General features: G+C 43.8%; 2 protein-coding genes across 4 annotated transcripts in view; one reads left to right on the forward strand and one right to left on the reverse strand.

Moving 5' to 3' along the window:
- Window positions 1–70: 70 nt before the first annotated feature.
- On the forward strand, window positions 71–3,906 carry TTC19 (tetratricopeptide repeat domain 19). Its single transcript, XM_064166553.1, has 10 exons — window positions 71–242; window positions 311–384; window positions 498–608; window positions 772–810; window positions 1,348–1,404; window positions 1,666–1,727; window positions 2,284–2,378; window positions 2,579–2,733; window positions 2,996–3,158; window positions 3,606–3,906. Exons 3-10 carry the CDS (start codon window positions 507–509, stop codon window positions 3,737–3,739), a joined length of 807 nt encoding a protein of 268 aa, XP_064022623.1. The 5' UTR covers window positions 71–242; window positions 311–384; window positions 498–506; the 3' UTR covers window positions 3,740–3,906.
- Window positions 3,907–4,922: 1,016 nt separating this feature from the next.
- Window positions 4,923–25,402, reverse strand: part of NCOR1 (nuclear receptor corepressor 1) — a 70,575-nt gene continuing 50,095 nt past the window's right edge. For 2 of the 3 annotated variants that reach the window (XM_064166550.1, XM_064166551.1), the window contains exons 25-47: window positions 25,033–25,153; window positions 24,838–24,939; window positions 24,264–24,361; window positions 23,012–23,180; window positions 22,296–22,436; window positions 20,603–20,686; window positions 19,316–19,572; window positions 18,204–18,564; window positions 17,138–17,362; window positions 16,168–16,377; window positions 15,885–16,034; window positions 15,201–15,374; window positions 14,612–14,777; window positions 13,842–14,338; window positions 13,299–13,427; window positions 12,530–12,687; window positions 12,061–12,284; window positions 11,518–11,655; window positions 11,077–11,219; window positions 10,414–10,467; window positions 9,191–9,412; window positions 8,474–8,656; window positions 4,923–7,917 (exon numbers count right to left, since the gene is read on the reverse strand). In XM_064166550.1, the coding sequence (XP_064022620.1) occupies window positions 7,730–7,917; window positions 8,474–8,656; window positions 9,191–9,412; window positions 10,414–10,467; window positions 11,077–11,219; window positions 11,518–11,655; window positions 12,061–12,284; window positions 12,530–12,687; window positions 13,299–13,427; window positions 13,842–14,338; window positions 14,612–14,777; window positions 15,201–15,374; window positions 15,885–16,034; window positions 16,168–16,377; window positions 17,138–17,362; window positions 18,204–18,564; window positions 19,316–19,572; window positions 20,603–20,686; window positions 22,296–22,436; window positions 23,012–23,180; window positions 24,264–24,361; window positions 24,838–24,939; window positions 25,033–25,153 (4,194 nt within the window). In that variant the 3' untranslated portion in view covers window positions 4,923–7,729. The remainder of the gene's footprint in view (window positions 7,918–8,473; window positions 8,657–9,190; window positions 9,413–10,413; window positions 10,468–11,076; window positions 11,220–11,517; window positions 11,656–12,060; window positions 12,285–12,529; window positions 12,688–13,298; window positions 13,428–13,841; window positions 14,339–14,611; window positions 14,778–15,200; window positions 15,375–15,884; window positions 16,035–16,167; window positions 16,378–17,137; window positions 17,363–18,203; window positions 18,565–19,315; window positions 19,573–20,602; window positions 20,687–22,295; window positions 22,437–23,011; window positions 23,181–24,263; window positions 24,362–24,837; window positions 24,940–25,032; window positions 25,154–25,402) is intronic. The other variant, XM_064166552.1, reaches the window with a different exon arrangement.

Raw genomic sequence — 25,402 nt, forward strand, 5'->3', positions numbered from 1 at the left:
CCGCGGTCTTAAAGGGCCCGCGGGGAGGATGCTGGCGACGGCGCTGCCGCGGGCCCTGTGCCGCTGGTCCCGGTGCCCGTGGGCTGCCCGGCGCTGCTCCGCGCCGCCCGCGCTGTCCCAGGCCCTGCGCCCATGGCCTGCCTGGTGCGGTGGGGCCCGCGGGGAGGAGCGCAGCGGCGGGACGGGGTTCGAGAAGCGGCCGTGGGCCCGGCCGGTCGGGGGAGCCCTGGGCTTCCTGGGAGGTGAGGCGAGCGGCGGGACGGTGCGGGGCAGGGCAGGACAGGACAGTGCGGTCACCTTCGCCCCGCAGCCTTCTCTCTTTTCCCAAAGGATGATGAGGAGAGCGACGAGGACGCCATTATCCTCCTGCTGAAGAAAGCCAAGGTGAGGCATGGGGCCCTGAAGGCTAAGGTCATGTCGGCGGGCGCTGCAGGGTGTTAGCTCGGCATAGACCTCGGCGGTGACCTGCCCCTTGGCGTTCTCCGCTCCCTCCGCAGCTCAGCATCATGAAGGGCGAGCTGGAAAAGGCCGATCAGCTCCTGCATCAAGCCCTGCGGCTGTCGCACCAGTCGGAGAACACGAAAGCTATCGTCTACACCTACAGTATGGTGAGCCTCCAGGGTAGGGGCTGGCCGAGCCACCCTTCTGTCGGGCAGGCATGGGACATAACGGCTGCAGCTGCCTTGGAAGCGGTGTGGCAATGGTGGAGCTGTGGGTAGAAGCAGTTCCGTTCGGGCAAGTCCTCACTTTAGCAGTGTCTGTCTCTTCCAGATGGCAAACGTGGCCTTCATGCAGGGACAGCTAGAAAATGTGAGTCAATCTCTCTTTCCTTCTGAACTTTAAGAGGCTAACACCCTGTGCAAATCTAGTGTAAGATCATAAAGGTGTGGCATGCTGCAAAAAGCTGAAAACTGAGTTGTGAGGCAGAGATCTTCCAGTACAAAGGCAAAGATCTGTCTTGAGACTGCAGTCCTGTGGAGCATGTGCTGCTTTCACAGTTAAACCTGGAGCCTCAGTGTGGTGTGCAAGGGAGGGAATTCTTCATCCCTGAGATGCTGTTTGTCATTTAGATGGCTGACTCATGGGGAATCTGGGAGAGCCTTGAAGGCACTTAGATGTGGTGAACTAACGGCTGGTGTAGCAATCCTGAAGCAGCTACTGAAGGGACCCAGTAGCTGGCAGTAGCATTGGGATCTGGTTAGCCTTTCACATCTGACTGGCCTTTACGTACAATATAAATGCCACAAACTGAGACAGGCTTCTCCCAGTAGTCTGCCTGTGGGAAGGGTAGAAATCTTTCTGTGGTGCCATCGTCCTTCAGTGTTCTCTTCAAAATTCTCATTTCAGGCAGAAAAGCTCTACAAGGCAACTATGAGCTATTTGCTTGCAGGGGACACAAAGGAGGTATGTTCTGACAAAGGCTTTCAGCTGAAGTGCTTTAACAGTGTGGTGCATAACTCTTTGGTCCACTTCTTGTGGTGCAGTACCTCCTACTGGAAATTGGCAATACTAGCTCTGAGCTTGCCAGCTTCTCAGGAACTTTCTTTACTGGATGGCAGCTCTGGAGACAACAGGATGGGGATACCAATGTCTAAACTTGTTCTCTGATAATGTTTCTTCTGGGGAGATGTAAGAGTAACGATGCATTGTGTGTCCTCCTGGCAGGATGACAATGCGATCCTTGAGATGTCCCTCAAGCTGGCCAGTATCTATGCTGCTCAGAAACAGTGAGTTCTCTGCTAAAGGCATTTTTTGCTTTAATTTTGGCTTCACAGTGGCATTGGTGGCCAAGCAGAGGCTCTTTAAGAACAGAGTGCCTGAGGAAGCTTTTATGTGACAAGGTACCATCAACATCCAGGTTTCCACAGACAGGGTATTGGCCTACCCCCTGTCATGCAGCACAGTGGTTGCCCTTAGGACCTGCCCAGGGAAGAATCAGGATGTAGAACACATCGTCCTTTAATTTAAAAGCCATACCACACAGGAGAAGGCTTTGAAGCAGCTGGTGGTTAGTAACTTGAAGCTTCATTTTCAGTGGAGCATCAGCATGGGTTGCCTTAGCTGGCCTGAAGGGAGGGGAGCCTTCATCTCTTGGATCCCTTTGCCTGTGGGTCACGAGAAGGGTCCAGGCCATGATCAAGAAAGCAGCACTGAGGGCAAGAATGGTGTAATCATGCGGAAAAAGCTGTCTTACAGATTCTCTGGAGTTGAGGAACTAAAAGTGTTCACATCTGTGCCTTCAGAGGTGGAAGGAACTTTCCTTTGAGTTGTTGTATTTTGCAGGGACAAATTAGCCCTGGCTGGCTACCAGTTCTGCATTCTGACCTTAGAGGAGAAGGTTGCCAAGCAAAAGGACTTGCCTGAGGATGTCTTACCAGGTGGGTCTGCCTTGCCTACCAAAGGCTCCTCTCCTATTTTCTCCATTTTCCCTGTCCACGATGCTGCTTTCTGTATTGCCTAAGCATCATCTTCAGGTCAATCCATTGTCTCCACACTGTGTAGGTTTCCTGCTCTCATAGGATGGAGATTTATGTTGGATCTTGTAGAAGTAATCACTTTCAATCCTCTCTATTTGCAGCTGAAGAAAAGGCCAACACCCAACTCTTGCTTGGAATGAGCCTAGACTCCTATGCTCGCTATCTCCAAAGCATCAGCCGGCTCCCCACGGCCCAGAAAATGTATGAGAAGGCTCTGCAGATATCAACTGATGTGCAGGGAGAGACTCATCCACAGGTGATGTGTACAATGATGGTTGAACTACAAGGGAAAGAGAGGCTAATACAGAGAAGGAGGTAGCTTTGCTGCCACCACACACAGCACTAAGGTTCTGTTTTCCTGCCAGGAATAAGGAGCATGTGGCATGCTGAAGTATAAATACCACACTGGAATCTTCTGTGGGAAACAGCCTTTTATTAGTGTATCAGTGTGGTGCTCCTGCTGCTCCAAACTTCTACACGAGGCTTGCTCTGAGGCTTGCTTTTCCATCCTGGTGCAGACTGTGGTCCTGATGAATGACTTGGCAACTGTGCTGGATGCTCAGGGGCACTATGACGAGGCTCACTCCTACGTGAAGAGAGCAGCTGAGCTGGCAAAAGAGACTCAGCATCCTGAGGAGCACATGGTGCTGAACAACCTGGCAGCAATTCTGATGCACAAAGGTAGGTAAATAGATGCCCAGTCTGTGTCACTGTGCTTGTGCTGACTGCAGTTACCTTTAGTTCTGATACTGGTTTTAGTTTAAGCTGTAGTTCTGCTGATTTGGGGTAGGCAACTGTTGAGTTCAAGATAAATGCAGTAGCGATGCACCTGACTCAAAAGGATGCCAGGGGATCTTGTTTCCCTTGTCCTGTCCATGCAGTGATTAGTTCTAAAATAACAAAAGCTTCAGACTTCTTTCAGTAGGATCTTAAATACTGAAGCACTACCTTGTTCCATCATCACTGCTGCTTTTTAGCTCTCAGTTGGCAGCCTGTACTGAGTGTTGTCTGAACCTCCCTTGTTCTTGATGTGATTCAAGTAGTCCTTGCTTATCCCTTGCATGTGGTCAGCTTCAGGAAGGGCCTATGAAAACAGTAGGCCAGCTATGCTACTTTTTCTTGCTGCAGAAGACTTCCTACAAGCAAAACAAGTGTACAAAGAAGCTCTCAAGCAGGCACAACAGAAAGGAGATGCTGCTTCTGTCCAGCACATCCAGCAAGAACTGTCTGAGCTGGCCAAGAGGAGAAAGGCCTCCAAGTAAGTTTGGCTGGAGTCCAGCCTTCAGGTGGCTGACAGAGCAGCACAGCAGAGGCTGGTCACTACTAGAGCCTGGGACCAGCAATGAGGAATTTAAGGACTGCTTAACAAAGAGGGCTACTATTGCCTAGCAATTTAGCCTAAAATAAAGAGAAATTTTAACTATGTAAATGTGTGATGTAGTCTGTGGTTAATGATCCACTGTGCCTGTGGTGTAACTTTGTCTTGTCTGGCCTGGAGTGGTCATGTGCTCCTCCTGACTGTGTTTGAAGCATGGCTACACTAAAGCCAAATAATAGGAAAAGCAAGCAGGAACTGTCTCACCCTTCACATGCTGGCCAGCTTGGGGGCTGTGCTGTCACTGTGTGCCAGACTTCATGCCCTGGGACAGAGCTGTAACTCCATGTTCTTTACAGAGAGGCTGCCTGAAGATCAAGTGTATTTTTGCAAGGTATTTAGCATCCAAAGATAGAAGATGCCCTCTCAGGAGGGGTAAGACTGTTACCAAACCAGCTGCTGTCAAAAATAAACCACTCTGCTACCTTACCTCAGCCAAGAGCCCACAGTGCCAAAGCAGTCCTCCTTTCTTGGATAGGCCAGTCCTAGAATGCTGAGGCTTCCTGGTATGTCCAGACTGTCAGGTTTGTAAGCTCCATGCCTTCATGTGGATCTCCTAGGAAGAGCCTGCCTGTACAACAGATTCCGCCAGTTCTGCCCTGCAGGAAAGCCTCACCTTAAAGGAAAACTAAAGCAGAAGTTACCAAATTCCTATTTAGCTATGACAGTAAAACTGACTGAAATTCTCTCACTAGCCAGACACTATTTTAACCTCTTAAACTCCTTCTGGTTGGTACAACCTTTAATATTAATACAGCAGTATTGGTGTCTGCAGCTCTGCTTAATTTTGAGCTAAGAGGCACAGAGTTTTTCTAGAGCTGTTCCCAGAAGCTGGAAAGACTTAAGTCAAATACACAGCTTTGTTATCAGCAAACTAGGAAGTAAAAATTACTATTACAGGCTGTAAGAGATTAGACCTAATCTTTCATGTTCTGTTTTGTGAGTTGCAGACCTTGACACTCCAGTGGTGTTTAGCTGGGACCCTTGCAGCACCTCCTCAGGGAAGTGTTTTGCCTGTTCTTAACATAGCTTGATGCTGCAAAACAAGAGGGAGACACAGGAAAAGCAAATGGAGAACTGATCCCCTTTATTGATTGGTCTGAATCCAGAAGTCACTGTCTACTGAAGACATTGTGTGGAAAAAAAAAAAGGTAGAGTTTTATGATGCATGGGTTTTTCAAGTCTTAAATGATTTCATATCAGAATCACCAAACATATCAAGATGAAAGCAGTGTGAAAGCGCTGATCAGAAATCAGTTAAAAATCTGTAGTAAACTACACTTTGTAAACATGATTTACAAACACCCTCCTGTTTGAAACAGGTCAGATGTAATTCCATACTTGAAGATTACTGGAATTGTGGTAAACCCTAACTTAGGCTCTGGAGAGGTTCTGGTTTCGTGTTGTGGTTGGGTTTGTTTTTTTTTAAACAGTGGAGAAGTTAAAATTCAGGTAACAAACAAAAGCAGCAACATTTTATGTGCAAATGCCTCTCAAGCTGTATCTTAGGAGAAAGTGACTGTCCTGCCTTAGGTATCTTGCTGCTGCAGCAGCAATAACACAAAGCTTTGCAATGAACATGCTATACTTACTGTACAGTTAGCAAAGACAGTTGTCTGTACATGCCTCTTTCACCTTGTATTTGTTACAATAAGAAAGTGAGAACAGGTGAGGTTTAGAATGGAAATGAACTCTCCGCTCCAAACCGAAACCTACAACAAGGGCAGATCAACATTTTTTCCAGTATGTGTTGCTGTGGGAACAAGAGAGTTAAAGTAAGAGCACAGGTCTACAAAGAGGAGGTTTAAGCTTTAAGCCAAAAGGGTAAAGGATGAGAAAAAAAGCCTTTCTTAAAGACTAGAAAGAGACTTAAGACTCTGCTCTGGTGCAGTGTTTTAAAGTAGCAAAATAACTCTGTATTTGCAACACTCTGTCAGGTTTCCAAATGAGTTCCTTTGGATTTTGTCTTTACCACACTTGAGGCTTTCCTATCAAGCATTCTAGATTTACTATTGATACTTCTATACTTTTATTCCTGTTTGTAACTGGACCATTACAGTCCTTCCCTCAGATGAAGAGCTCACACAGCTTAAGTTTACATAGCTGCATCGCACCTTCCACAGCGTATTGCAAATGCTGAGCTAAATTAAAAACACTTTGACTTGGAAAAGAACTTGAAGGCAAAGACTCCATTCATCATTGAGATGCAAAAGCAGTTTGGAATCTGACAGACCATGCCACTCCCCCAACTCAGTGCTACTGTAAATCAGTCCTCCTACCCCAGATTTAAATTCACTTCCTGAGGTCAGTGCAGCAAAAGAGAAGTTGCTTTTGAAGATGGATGTCAGGACATCCTGTGAGATCACTAACCAGATGCATGGATACATGAGCTACAAGCAGGCATTGATAGACGAATGATTAAGGAGACTCTCCTAGTACCATATACAATTTAAAAAATACAAATCACCCTACCAAGTATTGCACACTTCAGGAGTTAAGCCAAGCATCTGTAGGGACTTCCACCAAAAGCTTGCTTATAGGGCTGGGGATTGGGATGCAGACTTGATTATTAACACAAGGTTTTGAAGGTAAACCTCCCAGTCCCTATTTCCAACTGCCTGTAACAGAAGCCAAGTAGGTGACTGATGTGTTGCTCAATTATTCTAGAAAAGCTTTTGGGTTTATTTCAACTTGGGGTGTAGAGCTTTTTCTTCTCAAAGGATTTATCAACCCACCCAGGGCCTCTGTGCAGATAAGCCATTAGCTGTGGTTAAATACGAGAGGAAGGTTTAGTAGCCTGTTTTCACTGCCTACAATGCAGAAACAGAAAAGACTTAAGACAGGCTTTTGGGGCACAGTTAAAATTCCCAGTGTGCACAACAGTGAGGTATACCTCCAGAAGCTGTTTTCTCTTTTTTTTTTTCCTTTTTTCTTTTTATCCTTTTAAAAATGAACCGTAACATACCCATGCAATAATAGTTCTGCAGTGTTGCTAAATAAAACCAACTGCACCAAAAAAAAAACCCAAAACAAAACCCCCAGAAATTTACAATATGGCAGAATTTAAAATTCCCAAAGAAATAGATCATCTTATTCCAGCAAACTGGACTATGTTAATGTACAGAATTCAATAAGGGGTCAGTCTTTAAAAAAAAAAATAGAATGAACATTTTCACAAGAGCTTGAACACACCACTGAGAAAGTGTGTCTAGGAGGGGAAAAGAAACCATATAAAAGCACAATGCCTGCAAGAAGTGGCATGGCAATAAATGGGTAATGCTGCTAGGCTGGTTGGGAGGTTGGGGTTGTGGTTGTTAGGCTGGTAGGGGGGGCTAGGGTTAGGAAGAGAACTCTACACTGGAGAAAATGCTTTAAAAAACAAACAAAACCAACCAAAAAAAAAAAAAATTACAAAATGACCCCCAAAGTTTAGGCAATGATTTGAACATAAGTACACCAGATACTATATAGCAAGGGGGGGAAAAAAAAAACCCACTGCAAAAAGTACTCTCTATTTACAGAAGAATGATTTAAAGACATTATGGTTTGTTTTTTTTTCTTTACAAATAGATGTAGAACAGGAATAAGTCCACATTTTTAAAAACTCTTTACATATTTATCTTTAGTAAGTCAACCTTCTTGCTCACGCTCCTCCGACACACAGCCCGTGCAGAAGGCATTGAACAGGACTCCAGCAATTCTTCATTGTGTGGCCCTTTGCTCTCTTGGAAAGTCTCTGTGGGCACCAAGTCAAAAATAGATTTATTTTTCTTTTCTTCTTGTTTTTGACCCGCAAATTAAACAAACAAACAAAAAAAAAAAGAACCAACAAAAAAAAAACCCAACAAACCAACAACAAAACATAGATCTGCATAGTTCAGTCATCACTGTCAGACAGAGTCTCGTATTGTGCTGAAAGCAGCGGTGCAGGCTCTCGCTCCCATATCCTGTTCTGTTGGTGAGTGGTTGCTTGGCTCATGGACGGTGGGGCACAGGCAATGGATGTTGGCGGTGTACTGCTGAGCATCCTCATCGTCAACGGGTTGTAAGGAAACTGTGTTGAACCTGAATCAAAGACAGTTCACAGAATGGTTTGAGTTGCAAGGGACTGTAAAGATCATCTAGTTCCAACTCCCCTACCATAAGCCTTCCATGGTGTCCAGTGGAAGGGACACCTTCCATTAGCCCAGGCTGCTCAAGGCCTCATCCAACCTGGCCTTGAACAATTCCAGGGAGGGGGCATCCACAACCTCCCTGGGCAACCTGTTCCAGTGTCTCACCACCCTCACTGGAAAGAATTTCTTCCTAATATCCAGTCTAAACCTGTCCTTCTTAAGCTTCAATCCATTCCCTTTTGTCCCTTATAAGAAGTCCCTTGTAGGCCCCCTTCAGGTACTGAAATGCTGCTATAATGTCTCCCTGGAACCTTCTTTTCCCTAACGTCAACAGTCAAGTGAAAAACGTGAGCTAAGAGATCTGTATCTGAAGTCTGGTTTGGTTATGACAACTTGCAGAAAATCTGTTTCAGGAAATCCTCACATGCTGGAAACTTGACCAATATACCAGTGGCCCAGCATGGCTACATCTGGTTTGGTGAGTTTGAAAGAAACCCATTTCTCACCTGTTGATGAAGGCCTATCTTCCCAGGCCCACACTGGAGTCTGTCTGTGGTAGTCCCCTTCTGAATGTACAGATGAGACAGAAGAAGGTCTTTCAGTTCCCAAATATCCTTGCCCAGGAATTGGAGACTTGGACTTCCTGCTGTTTGACTTGCCAATTAGCTTCTGCTTGCTGACCCCTCCTCCTGGGAACAGAAGGGACAGTTTTACAGAAGCATGACACTACATTTTAGCCTCTCTCTGAATGATCACATAGCAGCAAACAGGAGCTTCCCCCTAAAGCTTTCTGGAATGCTGATTTACTACAGTTACTGACTGTATGGGCAGCTCTTCTAACACAGCATTGCTAGATAACTCCTCATCACAAGGGAGTTTGATTTCCACTGTTAGGATGAAAGATGTTTTCAGCTCAAGCTGGCTCCCACTGCCCCATATTCCTTCTAGGGAATGGATGACAAATACACACTTCCATCAAACCACTGAGAAGCTATCTAATTCACCCTGTTTTCTCCTGCCTGTCTCATCAGTGTTGTCATTCTCCAAGAAAAAAAACTGTTCCTCAGGTCACCAGCACCAATTTGAAATGCAGGCCCTCTAGAGGGGTGGAAACACCACCTGTCCCTTCCAGAGGACAGTGATTTTCAGCACCACCAAGTTGATTCAAACCTATTTTTTTTCTTTTTAAGACTGAAAAATATTTAGGAGCTGCTATACCTCACCTGAATTTGGTGATGGGTTGGCTTCTTCCCTGCGTGTCTCATTACTTGCTGACACTGCAGCACTGGAACTGCCAGGTGCCACCGCAATCGACTGGGACAGGACAACTCCGTGTTCCTCACTCTTGTCATCAAAGTTTCCCATCAATGCTTTCCTAATAATGTCTTCCAGACCCAGATTACTGGCAGGATCTGCAAAGGAATGACCCCTAGAGCTGACTGCACCTGGGAGATAAAACAAAACATACAGGGAAAGGTGGGAGGGAAAACAAAGAACAGATCTCAGAGAAATGACAAAGGCATAATGGAAAAGATTTGAGAGAGGGGCAGAAAGTGGGGAAAGAAAAACAAACAACAACAAAAAAATAGAGATGAGATTTTTTTATCTAAATGCAAAGGTGTATGCTCCACAAGGGCTCCGAGTTAGACATGCCAGCAGAAAATGAAGAGCTACTTCACTGAATGTCAGACTCTTGGCAAGAGGATCATTCTGCTTAGCAGTTTTCAAACAGCAAAGGAAGCTGAGCTTGCTGATTGTGATGGCACAGTAAGTAAAATCTGCAGCTATTATTCAGTTGTAAGAGACCAGAAGAATATTTCTCTCATTAATGATCCATTCTTATTTATCTCATGAAGTGTGACACATGGCATGTATTTATTCCATTGAAAGTAAAGGAGATCAGTGCTTCCTCCATTCAAAAGGCAGAAGCCCTGTACCAGAAGGAGCAGTGAGGGGCCAGAATCCTGTTACACTGTCTATAGTACAACCCAAGATACAGCAGTTCTCATCTGCACAGTCCAGTTCAATTCTCTGCCTCACTTGCCTCTCTAAGACAGTACACGTATGGGTTATGTTTAATCTCCTGTCTCTCTCGTGGAAGAGAGGCAAACAGTAATTGGGAAGCATTTTTAATACTCCAGTTTATTAAGTAAACTAAGCCAAGGTTTGTTGAAGCACCATTGCATTCCTACTCTATTCAAGTGAGATGCTACCCAGCCTCAGCACTTACCTCTGTGTAAAATTTGCAGAGCACAATGGCATAAATCACTCTTCCTTCAGTTGCTATTTACTTATTTTCTGAAACTTCCTTTGGTCATTTTGCTTTTCCCAAGGATACTGATCTGCATGTAGGGTATTACCTTTGAAATTTTCACCAGCTTCCTAAGTGAATGCTATTCCTTCACTTTCTGAAACATTATGTTGTTTCTTTAACTGAAAAACTTACCTGAGGTAGTGACTGCTGGCAAATTGAATATTTCAGTCCCTGGCTGAGCAGTTGCTGCAATTAAAACACAACATTTCACTAAGTTTTTCAGTACTGATGATCACTCTAAGTGATCACAACTAGTCCTGAGCACTTGGGAACTAGTTTCACTTCTTTCTTTCTCAGTCTTCTAAGATGAATGTGCATCTCTCTCTGCTCAGGAAAGTGATCCACACCAGGATGAAAGTATCTCAGGTGGTCACGGTTAACCTTCCAAAGAAGGCTAAGTTCTAACCTCCAATCTTCCAACCCAACCTCCAACCTTCCAGCTCACCCTCCAACCTTCCAACCCACCCTCTTATCTTCCACCATCCAACCTTCTACCCCAAATTCCCACCCCAACCTCCAACCTTTCACCACAACCTCCAACCTCCTAACCAGTCTGGTTTTCAGGAAGCATTTCATCTCTCAAATGAAATGTCATGTGACCAGCAGTTGGAAAAAAAAATAAGGAAATCTAACAATCTTCCAATTCTTTGGTCATAAATTATTATATATTTGATGTATAGCCAGGAATTCATTCCCGTGTTATTTGTAAACCTAGCTAGGTTAGGAGCTCTGTGGATGCAAGTCATGTTATTTCCTAATGTGGCAATGTCCAGTGAGAAGGTAAATCCTGCATACCCATGTCAGAGTCACTTCCACCAGATGAATTCAGCTTTCGAAATATCTCCTGTTTCTTGGATTTTACCATGGGTGAAGTGTTCTCCAGTTTGGTGAAAAATGAAGGCAGGTAGCTTATACTACCTGGAGAGCGAGAGTCAGTCCTGTCAAGACCAACATGTGTCAAAGAGAGAGGACAACAAGATGTACATCTAAATCTTTCAAAAACCATTCAGGGAGAAACTACCAAGAGTCATATGAGGTGTTAAAACACCTTCCTCAGCCTGTTTTCTGAGGACTAGACAAGTGATTCTCCAAGAACATCTGCTTTATCCAGGTAACAGGGTTTGGGATTCTCTAGCTCACAGAAAGCTGTAGTACCAGAGGAAGATGGCTTAAACTGCTACTATCTGCAGCAGAAAGACCCAGGTTAATGGCTCTAAAATTCAGTTTCACACATACCTCTGTTCAGTAGGCTCAGTTCTTTGGGAAAGCAAAATGACATTTTCCTGTTTCTCATGCACAACTGGGACCTGAGGTGGTGAGATTGGCTCATAGGGCTCTGAAGAGACATGACTCCTTTCTGGAGACTTTCCAGGTCTGCATTCACAATTCAGAGAAATAGAGACAGAGAAATACTTTCAATGCATGTAAAGCAGCAGTTAACAGACATCTTTGCATTCCAGTTGCTACATAACTATTTATGTCTAGTTCCAGATGTTACAGGCTTTACTATGCTGGAAAAAAAACAAACTGACTTTGATTTCTTCATCATGATTTTGATGTTAATGGAACATCTTCACCCCTCGAAAGACTGGAACCAGTTCTAAACTAAGTTAGGGAGCCAAGCAATGCTCAAAACCAGCGCAAGACAGACACTGCCTAAAAAGAAGACCAAAAGATAACTCTGCTTCTGATAGAAAAAAATAACACAGTAATATTGCTATTTAAGTATCCTATATGGACATTCATTACATTTGCAGTTAAACTGAGTATATGCTTTACCTTCCCCTGGACTTGTCAGACAGATTTTCAGGTGACACTCTGGCACCTGGCCGCTGATGGTGGACAGAGGGTGACTGTGCCTCGGGGCTGTAGCGATTCGATGTCTTTGCCCGGGTAGCAACAGGAGTTGGAGCAGGGGTGGAATTCTGGAATGTAGTGGTGGGAGGCTGCAAAGAGGGCTGAGTAGCTGCTTGGTTTCTTGCAAAGTCTTGTGTAATAATTTGCTGATAGTGGCCACATAAAATAGAAAAGAGATCTTGGTCAGCCATCGGCCAGGGTGTATATGTTCATGAACTAGACACAGGATCAATTGCAACAAGTGAGGTGACTCTAAATGCAGACACATTACTGGGTAACATCCTCAAGTCAAACTAGTAATTACAGAATTGGTGCTCCATTCCCAAACACCTGTTTTCATCATCAAAACACAACTTCTCGCATCTGAAGAGATGCACGCAAATAAACCTACACAGATGTGATCAGCAAGGGTGATAAGTCGGTGGGTCCTGGGCACATGTGCCATCCCTTCTGCTTGGGAAGAGGGAGGTGGAGGTTGTTGGGGTGAAGGGGGTTCCTGCGGTGTCCTATAGCGGTGAATCGTCCCCTCATATTGCCTGTTTGGGTCATCTAGTTGAAGAAGAAAAGGTCAGTCTGTTAAGATGGAATTAAAGAAGCTTTAAGGTTTGAAAGTTCTGTGCTTACAAATTGGAAAGAAAAGGTGTTTCTGCCTTACACTCTAGGTACCCTGCATGGTAACCACCCCTCCCCGCTTCTACACATTAAAACAGATAAATAAAGACACTTCAGAACAGATAAATAAAGCTTCCTTCCACAATGCAGGTGAATTTCAGCTTATTTCTCACCAGCAAATTATACTGTAACAGTTTGAACTTTACTAATAGGTTAAAAAATGCTGAGCATCAACAGCAAGGTGCAGTACTAGCACACAATACATTGAAAATACCTTATTAAATCAGCCACACTGCAATGTGAAGTAGCTTTGCTTAACACAAAGTGTCAGGTCCAATACATTTGCTCCATTTTTCCACAGATCACTGCAACAACACACTTCCAACAAACGCTTCTGAGAAGCTAGTAATGTGGAAGCAGCCACTTACAGACCCCCAGTTATTTTATCTTTATTAGGAATTCATGCACTGGTTAATATAAGCAAGGTAACATTTGCATATGCAAGCAAGATAACATGTGATAGTATTTGCATATGCACATCAACTTACTCTCTGCTTGGCTTGCTTTAGGTGTCTCTTGTTGATAGGGCTGCAGCTTTTCTTGAGCAGGTACAGGTGAATTTGCAGGGCTGATCACCTCTATGGCATCTCCAGGAGCTTCATAGCGGTGGGAGGATACTGAGTATCAAGCAAAGGTTGTGGAGTAAGGTGTCAGTATCACAGACAGTTAGTTTTGTCTACACAGAGTAACAGCAGTGCTTCCACGCCCATGAAAGTAAGAACGCTTGTCCTGACAACCACAGTGATAGAAATACTTCCACAAAACAGTATTCCACAACCTAAACCAAATAATTTTAAGTTTCCTGACTTCTGATAAGGTTAAGCCTATCAGATGTCACAGCATCAAATCCAAGCAAAGCAAACACGCCTGCTTTTGCAAGACTCTCGAGTCACTCTGTGCCAAAATTGTATTTGCCTACAAAGGGCTTCTGCATATTTCATCATTAAACACCAGAATCGTTTCACATCTTATAATTTCCCTAAAAGGCTAAGACAGACAGCAAAGAAGTAAATAGTTACTAAGATACGTACAACTACTGGAAGAATCTGAACTTTGAGAGCCCCTATCTCGTGCATCCTTGTCTGAAGCAATCTGGCGAGTGATGATCACATCTATGAAGTTAGCAGCAGTAATTGTGGTCTTCCCTCGAGTTCTCAGCTCTTCCTCGTACCTGGATTTGGGGGGAGGTCCTTTCTCTTTACCAGCCTCTGAATAGACTACTGTTGAAGACTGTCCCTGGGCTTTTCCACCAGAAAAATTTGCAGATGTATAGGGGCACTGAACAGGCCTCTTTTCTACCTCCAGTGTCTTCTGTTCCATCTGCTGCTGTTCAGTTACCACAGCTGACCGACGACCCATGTTCTCTTCTATCCTGGTTCCTTCGTGCTTGTTCTCTTTTGCTTTGGCAACTTCCATCTGAGGAGCAGAGGCTGCAGCATCTACCAGTGCTGCAAGGGCATCAGCAGCAGTATTGTAACGGGAAGCTGGCAACCCTTGAGTAATGGAGGGAGCTCCAGGGGTGAGCTGCCTGTTGGCAAACATTGAATATTCTGAATTACATCACATGGAAAAAAAAAGAGCCAAAGCCACAACATGTGTACAATAAAGAAAAGCTTTTGTGACACTGATTTTCACCCAAGCTGGACTGGTGAAAATGCATTGGTCCACTAACAGTAAATGCAAGAGCAACCAGACACTGGTGCATCCTCACCCTGTAGGGTTTTCCTCAGGCTAAACACACCTTCTAAGAAGCTCAAGTATTACAACAGGTAACTCTGCAACAGCAACTTATAAAACATACATGATACGTAGCTGAGCAGCAGGATCCAAAGGTGTGATGACACTTGTCCCATTGGTTCCTTGGAAAATACTAGGCCTTTGCTGCAGTATGTTCTCCTGGCTTCTAACCGACGGGGACGGGGACCGAACGTATCCGTGACTGCCAGGTCTGCCAGGCTGCTCTGCACCTGCCCAATGCAGAGTGGAGTGGAACAAAAAGATGAAATACAGATCACAACAATGCAGAACTATGTGCTGATGCTGTCTCCTCCACATCTTGATGTTGTTTCCCCCACTCTAGACGTGACTGCGTGTATTATGTGTTTAAGCAGCAGAATTCTGTTTACAACGCTCTAAATGACAAGCAGGTTGTGCTGGCACTAACTGGGATTCAAGGTGTTCCCCAGGTACTACACTGCTAGGGCAGAAAGCTCAAGAGGCCTGGCAGCTGCAAAAGCTGCTATTAGGACCAGAATGGTTTGGTATTAGGAACCTGCCTTTGCTGCAGCCTAAAACCAGACTGTGTAGAGCATTCTTAACAAGCTGCATATTGCTGACAGTGGCTATACAAAAACATTAGGAGTCCACAACTGATCTCAATGTGCACTCACCTGGTCGAAGATAAAGTTCAGCAGGGACTGAAGCAATTCTCTCCCTCTCTCGCTCTCGTTCTCTTTCCCGCTCTCGCTCACGTTCCCGCTCCCTTTCCCGTTCCTTCTCCCTCTCCCTTTCCCGTTCCCTTTCAGCATTTGCAGCTGCAGAAGCTGCCAGGTGTGTAGGATGCCCTGAAGATGCACAAGATAGAATTAAGTAACAAAAAGAGATACTCAAGCATAATTTGTTGCAAGCACTTGCCAGTATATTCTGCCATCTGCTTAAAGCACTATTTCTCAAATACATTTTCATTCCACTTATCCAGGAAGACAAAAGCTTAACACACAGGCAGTGAAAAGCTCAACAGCTTTTTACCAAAGTCATTTTGGAACTCGACAGCTTGCAGACCTAAATCTACCCTTCAACACATGTAATATGAGGTCAGTGAAATCACAATCGAGTGATTATAAATAAAGACCCAAGAGAATGAGACAAATTCTGAACTTATCAGTGCTCCTTTGGCTGCTAAGGTAACTTATCCAAGGTATCATTAAAACACCTTTGCTAAGTGAGAAGTGCATGCAAAAAGCATCACCTGACAAAACATCAGCACAGGCCATCAATGGCAGCTAAAGGATAATGGTCACTTATGTCAGCATGTCAGACAACTAAAGGCATCACCAAACCACAACAGCTCTTACCAGGTGACAGAGAAGCAGGATTGTAAGGCCTGGGAGGGAACGTAAGCTGGGTACCAGGGATGTAGGTGATCCTCTCCATGGGTGGTGTGCTTGTTCCTCCAGGATGAGGCACTAAGATGGTGGGAGCCATGTTGTTCAGGTCAATAATGCCTGTTAGGAGATGACACTTGTGAGAATGGCCACTGACAGGCAGACCAGTAGTCCACACAGCATATGTGCTTAGTGGAAAATATCACCAGAATAAAGCAAGTGCACAACTATAGGCCAGCAAATGCAGGCATACCTCTTGCTCCTGCATATGGGAGAGCTAAAGTTTGCTCTCTAGGAGATAATCCTCTGGTTACATCAGGACGTAAATTGACTTGCATCTGTTGTGAGGTAATGTAGTCATTGAGGATTGTCTGCCGCGTGTTCTCCATCGCGTAAAGCTGATACTGGCTGGGGTAGCCGGGGGTGGGTGAGAGCTGCCTTTGGAACAGGTAAGCAGCAGCAGCTGTGGGTGAAGGAGGGAAACACCAGTTAGATTTAGGAAGCAGTACGAGTGATACCAAATGGAAGTTTCAGATGTTTCTCTAGCTTCAGTGAGAAGTGCTATCGACTCTCTCTAGCTAGTGCCACATTAATTAAAACAACATTTAAATACTGATGATTTATTTTAATCTATGCACTCCATATGGACAGAAAAAGGCAAGTAAAGCAGACTGGAGATATGCACTAAAAGGAGAGACTTGATTAAGAATGTAAATCCTGAAGTTCTGAAGATGTAAAGGGCTGAACTAGATACAGAAGGTTAAAATACCACACTAAAATGGACTGATGAGTAGGTTAGGAGGAAGTCTGCTGTACTGACAATCCCTCAGTGAAAAGGAATCACAGTCCTGAAGGGAGTGGTCCTGATTACACTTCAATTCTATAGCATCTTCCATATCCTTCCTTGCATAGCTTTTCTAAAAGCTTTTAATATATCTCACAAATGCTTATCTAAATTCTGCCTATTTTTTTTTACCAGATCAGAATCAATCTGACAGCTTTTTAAAGCAAGTTAGGCTATTATACAATAATATTTCCCTAAGTTCCCTGATTGGACATTAAACCCCACACTAAACTGAAAGCAAACCACAGCAGTGTATATACATAATCTCTTTACATATTACAGCTGGCCATTGATATTTACCTTTCCAAGGCGTCTTTTTCTCTGCAAAGCCTACGTTATTTCTGAAACTAAACCAAAACAGTAACACAAATATATTTACCAGGATCCAGAGCCCTGTGAAATGGCATAGCAGGATCTAAGTGAGGAGGAAGGTGGCTCCTATAGACTTCAGGAGTTGCTCCTCTGTGGTGAGGGTCAAAGGGACTGTGAGTCACTACAGGATCAACTCCTGGGACCGGAGATTTTGCTGGGACACTCTCCCTCTGTGTTGGAGTCAGTGTGTTTTTCCTTTCATGATTTGCTGGCTTCCCAGAGGATATTCCAGCTAAAACCAATTACAAAAAACTCAAATCAGTAAGATGGAAATTTCAGCTCCAAGCATACACTGGCTCCCATAGAATGTTCTAGATGACCCTGCAAATCTGATGCAATAAATTAGAGGCAATTCTTTTATATCACAAACTATTTCTGGTGGAAAATCTAACCACTTAAACTGGCAATTTCTGTAATTCACCATTCCTCATCTAGATACCACTAATTCAGGAATAGCTTCTGCCCTTAGCTCATTACCTTTATACATTAAGACTTTGAATCCATAATCAAACCCAAGTTGAGACTGAATTGCCTTCCCACCTCTGCCCTTCAAACAGTACCCTTGCAGGTTAAGACTTTCAGTGTGATCCACAATAATATTTATTCAGAGACTGAATTGCCTTCCCACTTCCAGATTACAACAGGGCAGATGTTAATTTTCTTATTTCTCTGAACAGCTCACAGCCTTCCAAAGCCTCTTCCAGCCACCCTCCACCTTGAGAAGAGTCATTAGAATAAAAGAAAGTAGAACAGATCACAGAAACCAATTTAAAAGTGGGTGGAAGATGAGGCATAGGAGGTTCCATGTGAACCTGAGGAAGAATTTTTTCCCTCTGAGGGTGACAGAGCACTGGAACAGGTTGCCCAGGGAGGTTGTGGAGTCTCCCTCTCTGTAGACATTCAAGAACCGCCTGGATGCATTCCAGTGTGATCTGGTCTAGGTGATCCTGCCCTGACTAGGGGGCAGGACCAGATGATCTTCTGAGGTGCCTTCCAGCCCCTGACATTCTATGACAGAAGTCAGTTTAAAATGAAATTATTCAACGTTCTTACTCTGGATAGGAGAAACATACCTTCACTAACTCTATTCATCATAGGCGAGCTCCTGGACATGGGACTCTGATAGTTCACAGGTGTCCTCCGAGCATTGGTATCATCATAAATCCCAGGGCTCAGCTGTGATTTGGGAGTTTCATGAAGAGTTGACCTGAGAACAGAGGGACCAGAGCTGACTACTGAGGTGTGTCGGGAACGCACGGCATCCCCGGTCTTCACATCTTCGTATTTTCCTCGCTCCACCACCTTCACGTTTTCTGGCACCATTTCCAGCTGAGGCATTCCACGGGGTAGCTTACTTGGTCCAGTGATTAAAGATTTTACATTGTGTTTGATGGCAGACTGGCCAGAATTGCTTTCATATTTTATGGGTGTGCCCTGAAAAAGGAGAAAAAGGTAAGGTAAAGTTACCCTGACAGCGTTTCTCTTTTGCAGCAGCACTCACGTGGCTGGTATCACAGCACTCTAACTGTGTCCCACATGCAACTGGATGCCAACCTCATAGAATGGCTTAGTTTGGAAGGGGACCTAGAGATCATCTACTCCAACCTGCCAGTCATGGACAGGGACACTTCTCAAACTAGACTCAGCTGCTCAAGGCCTCATCCAGCCTAGTCTTGAACATACCCAAGAAGGAGGCATCCACAACCTCCCTGGGCAGTCTATTCCAAATTCTCATCACCCTCATACTGGAGAACTTCCTATGATCCAGCCTAGCCCTACTCTCCCTCAGCTTCAAAACATTTCTCCTTGTCCTGTCACTAGATGCCCTTACAAAAAGTCCCTCTGCAGTCTTCCTGCAGGTTCCTTTCAGGTATTGCAAGACAGCTGTAAGATGGCCCTGGACTGTTCTCTTCCCTAGGCTGAACAAACCCAGCTCCCTCAGCCTGCCCTCATAGCAGAGGTGTTTCAGCCCTTGAATCACTTTTGTGGCCCTCCTCTGGACTCACTCCAACAGCACTACTCTCAACCTACTCCGCACCCAGCCTGGATTTGTGCCTGGGGCTGGCCTGACCCAGATGCAAGACCCTGCACTGCTCCACCTGTCATCATTAGTAATTCCTGAACTGATTTACTCCCGAGTCTGGAGGCAGCTGTATGAAAGCCTAGCTGTGCTCCCTGGATTTACCTGAGATATGGAGCCTTCTATGATTGGCCTGGTCGTCTGCACCATTTCGGGAGTCTTGCGACTCTCCTGGCTTAACAGGTCCTGCCTTGGGATCTCGTGGATGGACCGACCCATTTCCTTTATAGTAGTGACTCCATCGTAGGGTTTCCCCTTAGTAATGGCTCCTTCAAATGTCCTTATGGGAGGTGACTCTCTCTTAATCTGCTTAGGGTACTTCAAGCCTTCTTCAAAACTTTCAGCTGTTGCTCTCGGTGTGCCTTTTATAGAAAGGAAATCATCATTAAGAATATAGAATATTCTTATATATATTATATATAATATAGAAACAAAGAATGGTTTAGACTGGAAAGGATCTCAAAGATCATCTAGTTCCACCTAGACTGGAAAGGACCTCAAAGATCATCTAGTTCCAACCTCCTGCCACAGACCCCCTGCTCCCACTAGAACAGGTCACTCAAGGCCTCATCCAAGCCAGTCTTGAACACCTCCAGGGAAGGAGCATCCACAACCTCCCTTGGCAACCTCTACCAGTGTTTCACCATCTTCACTGTAAAGAACTTCTTCCTAAGATCCAGTTTAAATCTTCCCTCTTCCAGTTTAAACCTGCTACTCCTTGTCCTGTCATTACAAGACGTTGTAAATAGTCCCTCTCCAGCCTTTCTATAGGCCACCTGAGTTACTGGAAGGCTACTAGAAGGTCTCCTCTGAGCCTTCTCTTCTCCAGGCTGCAGAGCCCCAACTCTTGTAGCCTCATAGCAGAGGTGCTCCAGCGCTCTGAGAATCTTCATGGCCTTCTCTGGACTCCAACAATTTGACTTAGAGACTCTTTTTTTACAAGTAACTACCTACATGCCATAATACTGGGACTTAGGTTTGCTATAGCCTACAGTAATACATCCTGAAGACTAAAACAAAAAATCAGCACAAAACTGATACTGAACAAACATTTTATGTATTACTGAAAGCATCCCAAGTTCCTTCAGATGCTGAAATAAAAGCAGTAACATATTTCAAAGGTCTGAGGAACTGGTAGTGTTCATTGAAAACACACAGTGCTAATTGCCAAGTGCTCATATTGGAAAAACTATCTATTTCTCCAAAAGGAATTAAAACACAATGTTTACACACTCTGTTTGTAGACAGCATGTCAGAAAGCTGCTCTGAAAACCTGTTTGATAAAGGAAGTTTTACCTTTAAGACAGCTACCAGAGTTAACAAAGTTTGAAGGTTCAAAAATGCACACCTTTGAGGACGTACTGTTTGCCTTCTAAACCTACAACACTTTACCTTGCATTATGGAGCCAGACAACACTGTTCTCTCTTTTAGTTCTGCATGTGGGCTACTCCTAGGCAGTGCACGGCATATTAAACCTGAAATGAAAATGGGCAGCATTTAGAGAATTAAACAAGTGCGCAAATAAACCCAACCCCCCGCTCCTTAAATACATTACAGATAGTATCTGTATCACAGCAGGGCCCAGAGGGCCTAGCCTCAGTGTGCCAGGCATTGTACCAACATGTTATAAACACCACCCTGGCCTAAAAAACCTCTTCCAGTTCAAGTTTTCAAGCTATTACACTGCTGCAAGTTTTAACACAGTTAGAAAACACAAGGGATTTTTTATAACCAATCTTAACTCCTTCCCCAAAGCAGTCACTGTTTCTCACATACTCCCTTGAAAGGTGTTTGAGATGGAAGTGGAACAAAAAGATAACAACATCTCAAAATACACCTTGGTACCCTCCAAATTAATCAAAGTTCATACTGAACTATCTGGGAGGAGTTGAATTTACTGCTCCTGCAGTAGGAATTTAAATCAAACTCCTAAAGAACTCAGAATTTCCCACACTTTGAGGACAGAAAATGTGTCAGCAACAAGACACAGTGTAAAAGTACCAGCATAGCTTCAGATGTCAAAAGAGCCTGAAAATGAGCCAAATCATAGAATCATCACTGAATGGCTTCAGTTGGAAGGGACCTTAGAGATCATCTACTGCAACCTCCTGGGACAGAGACACTTCTCAACTAAATTTGACCTTCAACCTGGCCTTGAACACCTCCAGGGAGGAAGCATCCACAACCTCTCTGGGTAGCCAATTCCAGAGTCTCACCAACCTCATACTGAAGAACTTCTTCCTAAGATCCAGTTTAAATCTATTCTCTTTCAGCTTCAAACCATTTCCCTTTGTTCCCCTTCGATCATTTTTGTGGCTCTCTTCTGGACTCATTCTAACATTGACTTATAGGCAACACAGAATTTTTATACACAGTCTATTAATCTCTCATTCATGTTCCACCTGGATGGCAATGCACACAACAGAGCCTTTAGGGGCTGCCCAAAGGTGGGATGAAATATCTTAAGGAGTAAGACTCCATAATTTAGGCATGAAACATTTTCTTGTGTTTGTTTTTTTAAAACCCAATCAGAGAAGTTATAGAATGTCCTGACTTGACCTCTGCAGGCTTACTTTTATTACAGTTCATTAAATGAAAATAATCCCAGGGATGCCCTGAAGCAGGATAGAGCAGCTGTGCACGTCCTCTGCTTGACATAATTAATGAGGTTTACTGCAGGAACACAGAAGGTCATGCCAATGTGTCACCAAGTTACTATGCCATGGCTGAGACCCATGTTTCACTAATGGGTTTGCCCATGGAACATGACTCAGTGTTGTTTGAGCTCTGGACAACAGGCTGGGACCAGAAAGAGTCAGTTACATGTCACAGATCAACTGAGAGTGCTAGCTCAACACTTAGGGTAACACACCAGCAAAACAAAAGGCCAACTACTATTTACTCCAGCCATATCTCCAGCATAACCACTTTAACTCTAGTGGTTATCACATGGATCTGGTTAGTATGTGAGATTTAAATCCTATTTATCTTTTAGTCTACTCTATCAAATAACTCTAAATACTCTGATATCAATGCAGAAGGTTTAAGTAAAACATGAAACACCTTAGAATCAGCTGGGTTTACCTTCCAGCGGTGCAGACACTGGGGACTCTCGCATTGACATCCCTTGCTTTATATTTCCTTCCATTGTATCATAACTTCTCTTTAAACTAATTTCATGAGCAGTTCTTGGACTCCTTGTTCCTTCACGAACATTTTTAATAGCTGGCAAAAATTACAAGAGTGTGGTTAGGAAATGTGGCCAGTAAAAAAAGATGACAGTTGAGCATTACTTTTAATGAGACCACAGACAGTTAACACTTTCAAAAGAGAACTTCAGTACTATATTTACAAGACAACTTCAGTACAATACTGTAACACCAAATCTCATCCTTTAAAAGACCTTTTATGGATTGTTATAAACTTCTTTTTGTTCAGTTCCTGATCAGTAATTCACTGAAGTTCAAAGTTAAAGAGTGCTCATTTTGATCTTAATAGAATTAGTTTAAAGCTTGTTTAATCTTTCAAAATCAAAACATTCCATGAGAAATTGAAAAGAAATGGCACAGAAATGAAATGGTTTTACTATACATAAGTACAGGAGACTCTTCAGAACGGAAGCCCAAGTTCTGGGTTACTTTAATTCTCATACCCTCAACAATGCACAGGTCAATAGTTCTCCCAGATGGCACTCCAGTGACTGAGGTTAACATCTCTCCACTGAAGCAGATATACTTCAGCTAAAAAGCAGAGCCTGCTGCAGGCTTGACTTTGATCACGTAGAAGATACAAACACTCACCATCATAAGATAAAATATGCCCACTTTTGCCTTCATAAATAACGTGGCCTTTGGCTGAAGCTTCCTCTCGGCACTTTTCTGGGCTGCTGTCTTCTGTAGCTAGCCGGGTGATGGTTCCCTTCAGCAATGCATCAGCTGCTATGCCAGACTGGGACAGAGCTGGTGTACCCTGCGTTTAAACCACGCAAATACAATTCTAAACACGTGTGTGAGAGAGAGTGGGGAGCAGTGAAAGGGCAGAAAAAAGAAACCAACAACAAAAATCCAACCTCCACAACATCGTTTAGGCCTAAACCATCGATTACTGCATCCATCAGTATGGTTTACACTTCTGCCTCTGCTACTAGATAATTTATCTATATCTTGGTAAGATTATTTGTAGGCAGTTTGGTATCTTGCTTAATGAAAATATTGAGAGAAGATCACAAAAATAGTTCATCTCCTAGGACATCTGTCCCACACCAGCACTCTGTGGGAAGCTTGCATATACCACACAATGGTGCCTTTAGATTTTATTCCTATCAGAAGTAATGAAACCTGCTCTTCTCAGAGAATTGTTCCTACTGCTCTCTGTAGCTACAAACCAACCTGAACAGCAGCATTTAAAAAATGGTAAGGGCTTAAGTGATCTTTTTTACTTTAGACAGCACTTGTGCAAGACTGGCTATGGGAAATTTTGATGTTTTAACCAGGCGAGATGCTATTTCCATGGAAGGTGTTAATAAACCTTCAGTTTGCTATGGCAAAGGCTCTGGGGATTTTGAGAAGTTTAAAGACTCATATACATGCTGGGAAGGGCTTGTAGTGATAGGATGAGAGGAGATGGCTTTAAACTTGCAGAGGGGAGACTTCGACTGGAGATGAGGAAAAAATTATTTACAGCGAGGGTGGGGGAACACTGGCACAGGTTGCCCAGGCAGGCTGTGGATGCCCCTTCCCTGAAGGTGTTCAAGGGCAGGCTGGATGAGGCCTTGAGCAACTTGGGCTACTGGGAGGTGTCCCTGGCTGTGGCAGGGCAGTTGGAACTTGATGATCTTGATGATGAACCCCTCTGTGAATCTACGAAACCATGGTAATGCCAACTTCAGCAACAGTGGGATTTGAGCAGCTGACTGTTCTAGAAATTGCTTCTTTCAAGGCACTTCCTACTCTGTCATATTAATTTACTTTTTCAGACATGCAAAGACATTCATGGTGATAGTTTAAATATGCTGCTCTGCTACAGCCTCTTCAGTAAGGAGAAAAAAGGTACCTGAGTTATGGAGCCTCTCAAAGAAGGAATGGTCTCAACAGAAACTTTACTGGTTGGAGTTCCTCGTGTTATACTTCCCTCCTGTATCGTAGCAGTACCTGATTTGAAATAGGACATCCTGATAAATAAGAGAATTTTAAAAATAGCTTCTCTACTTGAAATCATTAAAACCCTAGTGAGAACTGGGAGTTTAAAGGGAAAACTTCAGTTTAACAGCATCCTTGACAGGCAGTTAAAGCACTTCCTCTTTTAGCATAGCATTTTACAGATTAAAAGTCTTCTATAGCATGTGAAATAATCCATGGTATTTAGTTTCTTTCCTTTCTATGTATTTGGAGATTTCACCTGTATTGCTCTGCCTATGCTCTACTGAACAAATCCACCTTCAAATGCATGTGCCTTGAAACAAATGTCTTCCATGGGACAGACAGGAGGAGCTTGCTTCAAAGGCAGAAGTCTCAGAAAAAAGGAGCAGATTCATCATAGAATACTTAAGAATAACACTTCAGTTATTCTGATAAAGTTGCTCTGATAAAGTTTCTTAATCTGTATGAATCAGTTTGACGTTCCTTACCTCGAACCACACTTTCATGTTGTGCCCTGACCAGGAGTCCCTCAGGCTGGGAATTCTGGCTTCTGGGAGAGAATTCTTCTTGTTTGATATAGGGCAGGGAAGCTATTGAGAAGAAGGAGGTTTGGTTTTCCTTTGTTTAGAATTTAATTATGAGTCACTAAATAGTCTTCTATACGTCAGCTTTTCTTTTCTTACCAGATTTGGCTGACTCCTGCTGCCTTGGCAGCCCAAGAGATATAGAACCCACTGATGGCTTTGCAGTTTCCTGGGCATAGGAAGCTTGACTATGGGATGTTAAGTAAGTGCCAGGTGTTCCCTGAAACAACAAATATATTGCATGTTAGTTCTCTGGAGTGAACATTCACATCTGTGTTTAAAGGAGACTGCTGATACTGCAACGAACCTGTCTTAAAACTGCTACTGCTGTGAAAGATCGAAGTGCAGGACAGCAGGAGTGTGGTGACACTCTTAGCTTGGAGACGTAATTCATCTAAACTGAATGTTCTCAAGCATGCTCCTAAATGGAACTAACTGCAACATGTTCCATTTTCTAAAGCATTTGTAA

This window comes from Pogoniulus pusillus, chromosome 27 (genome assembly GCF_015220805.1).
Source record: "Pogoniulus pusillus isolate bPogPus1 chromosome 27, bPogPus1.pri, whole genome shotgun sequence".
Taxonomy (NCBI): Eukaryota; Metazoa; Chordata; class Aves; order Piciformes; family Lybiidae; genus Pogoniulus; species Pogoniulus pusillus.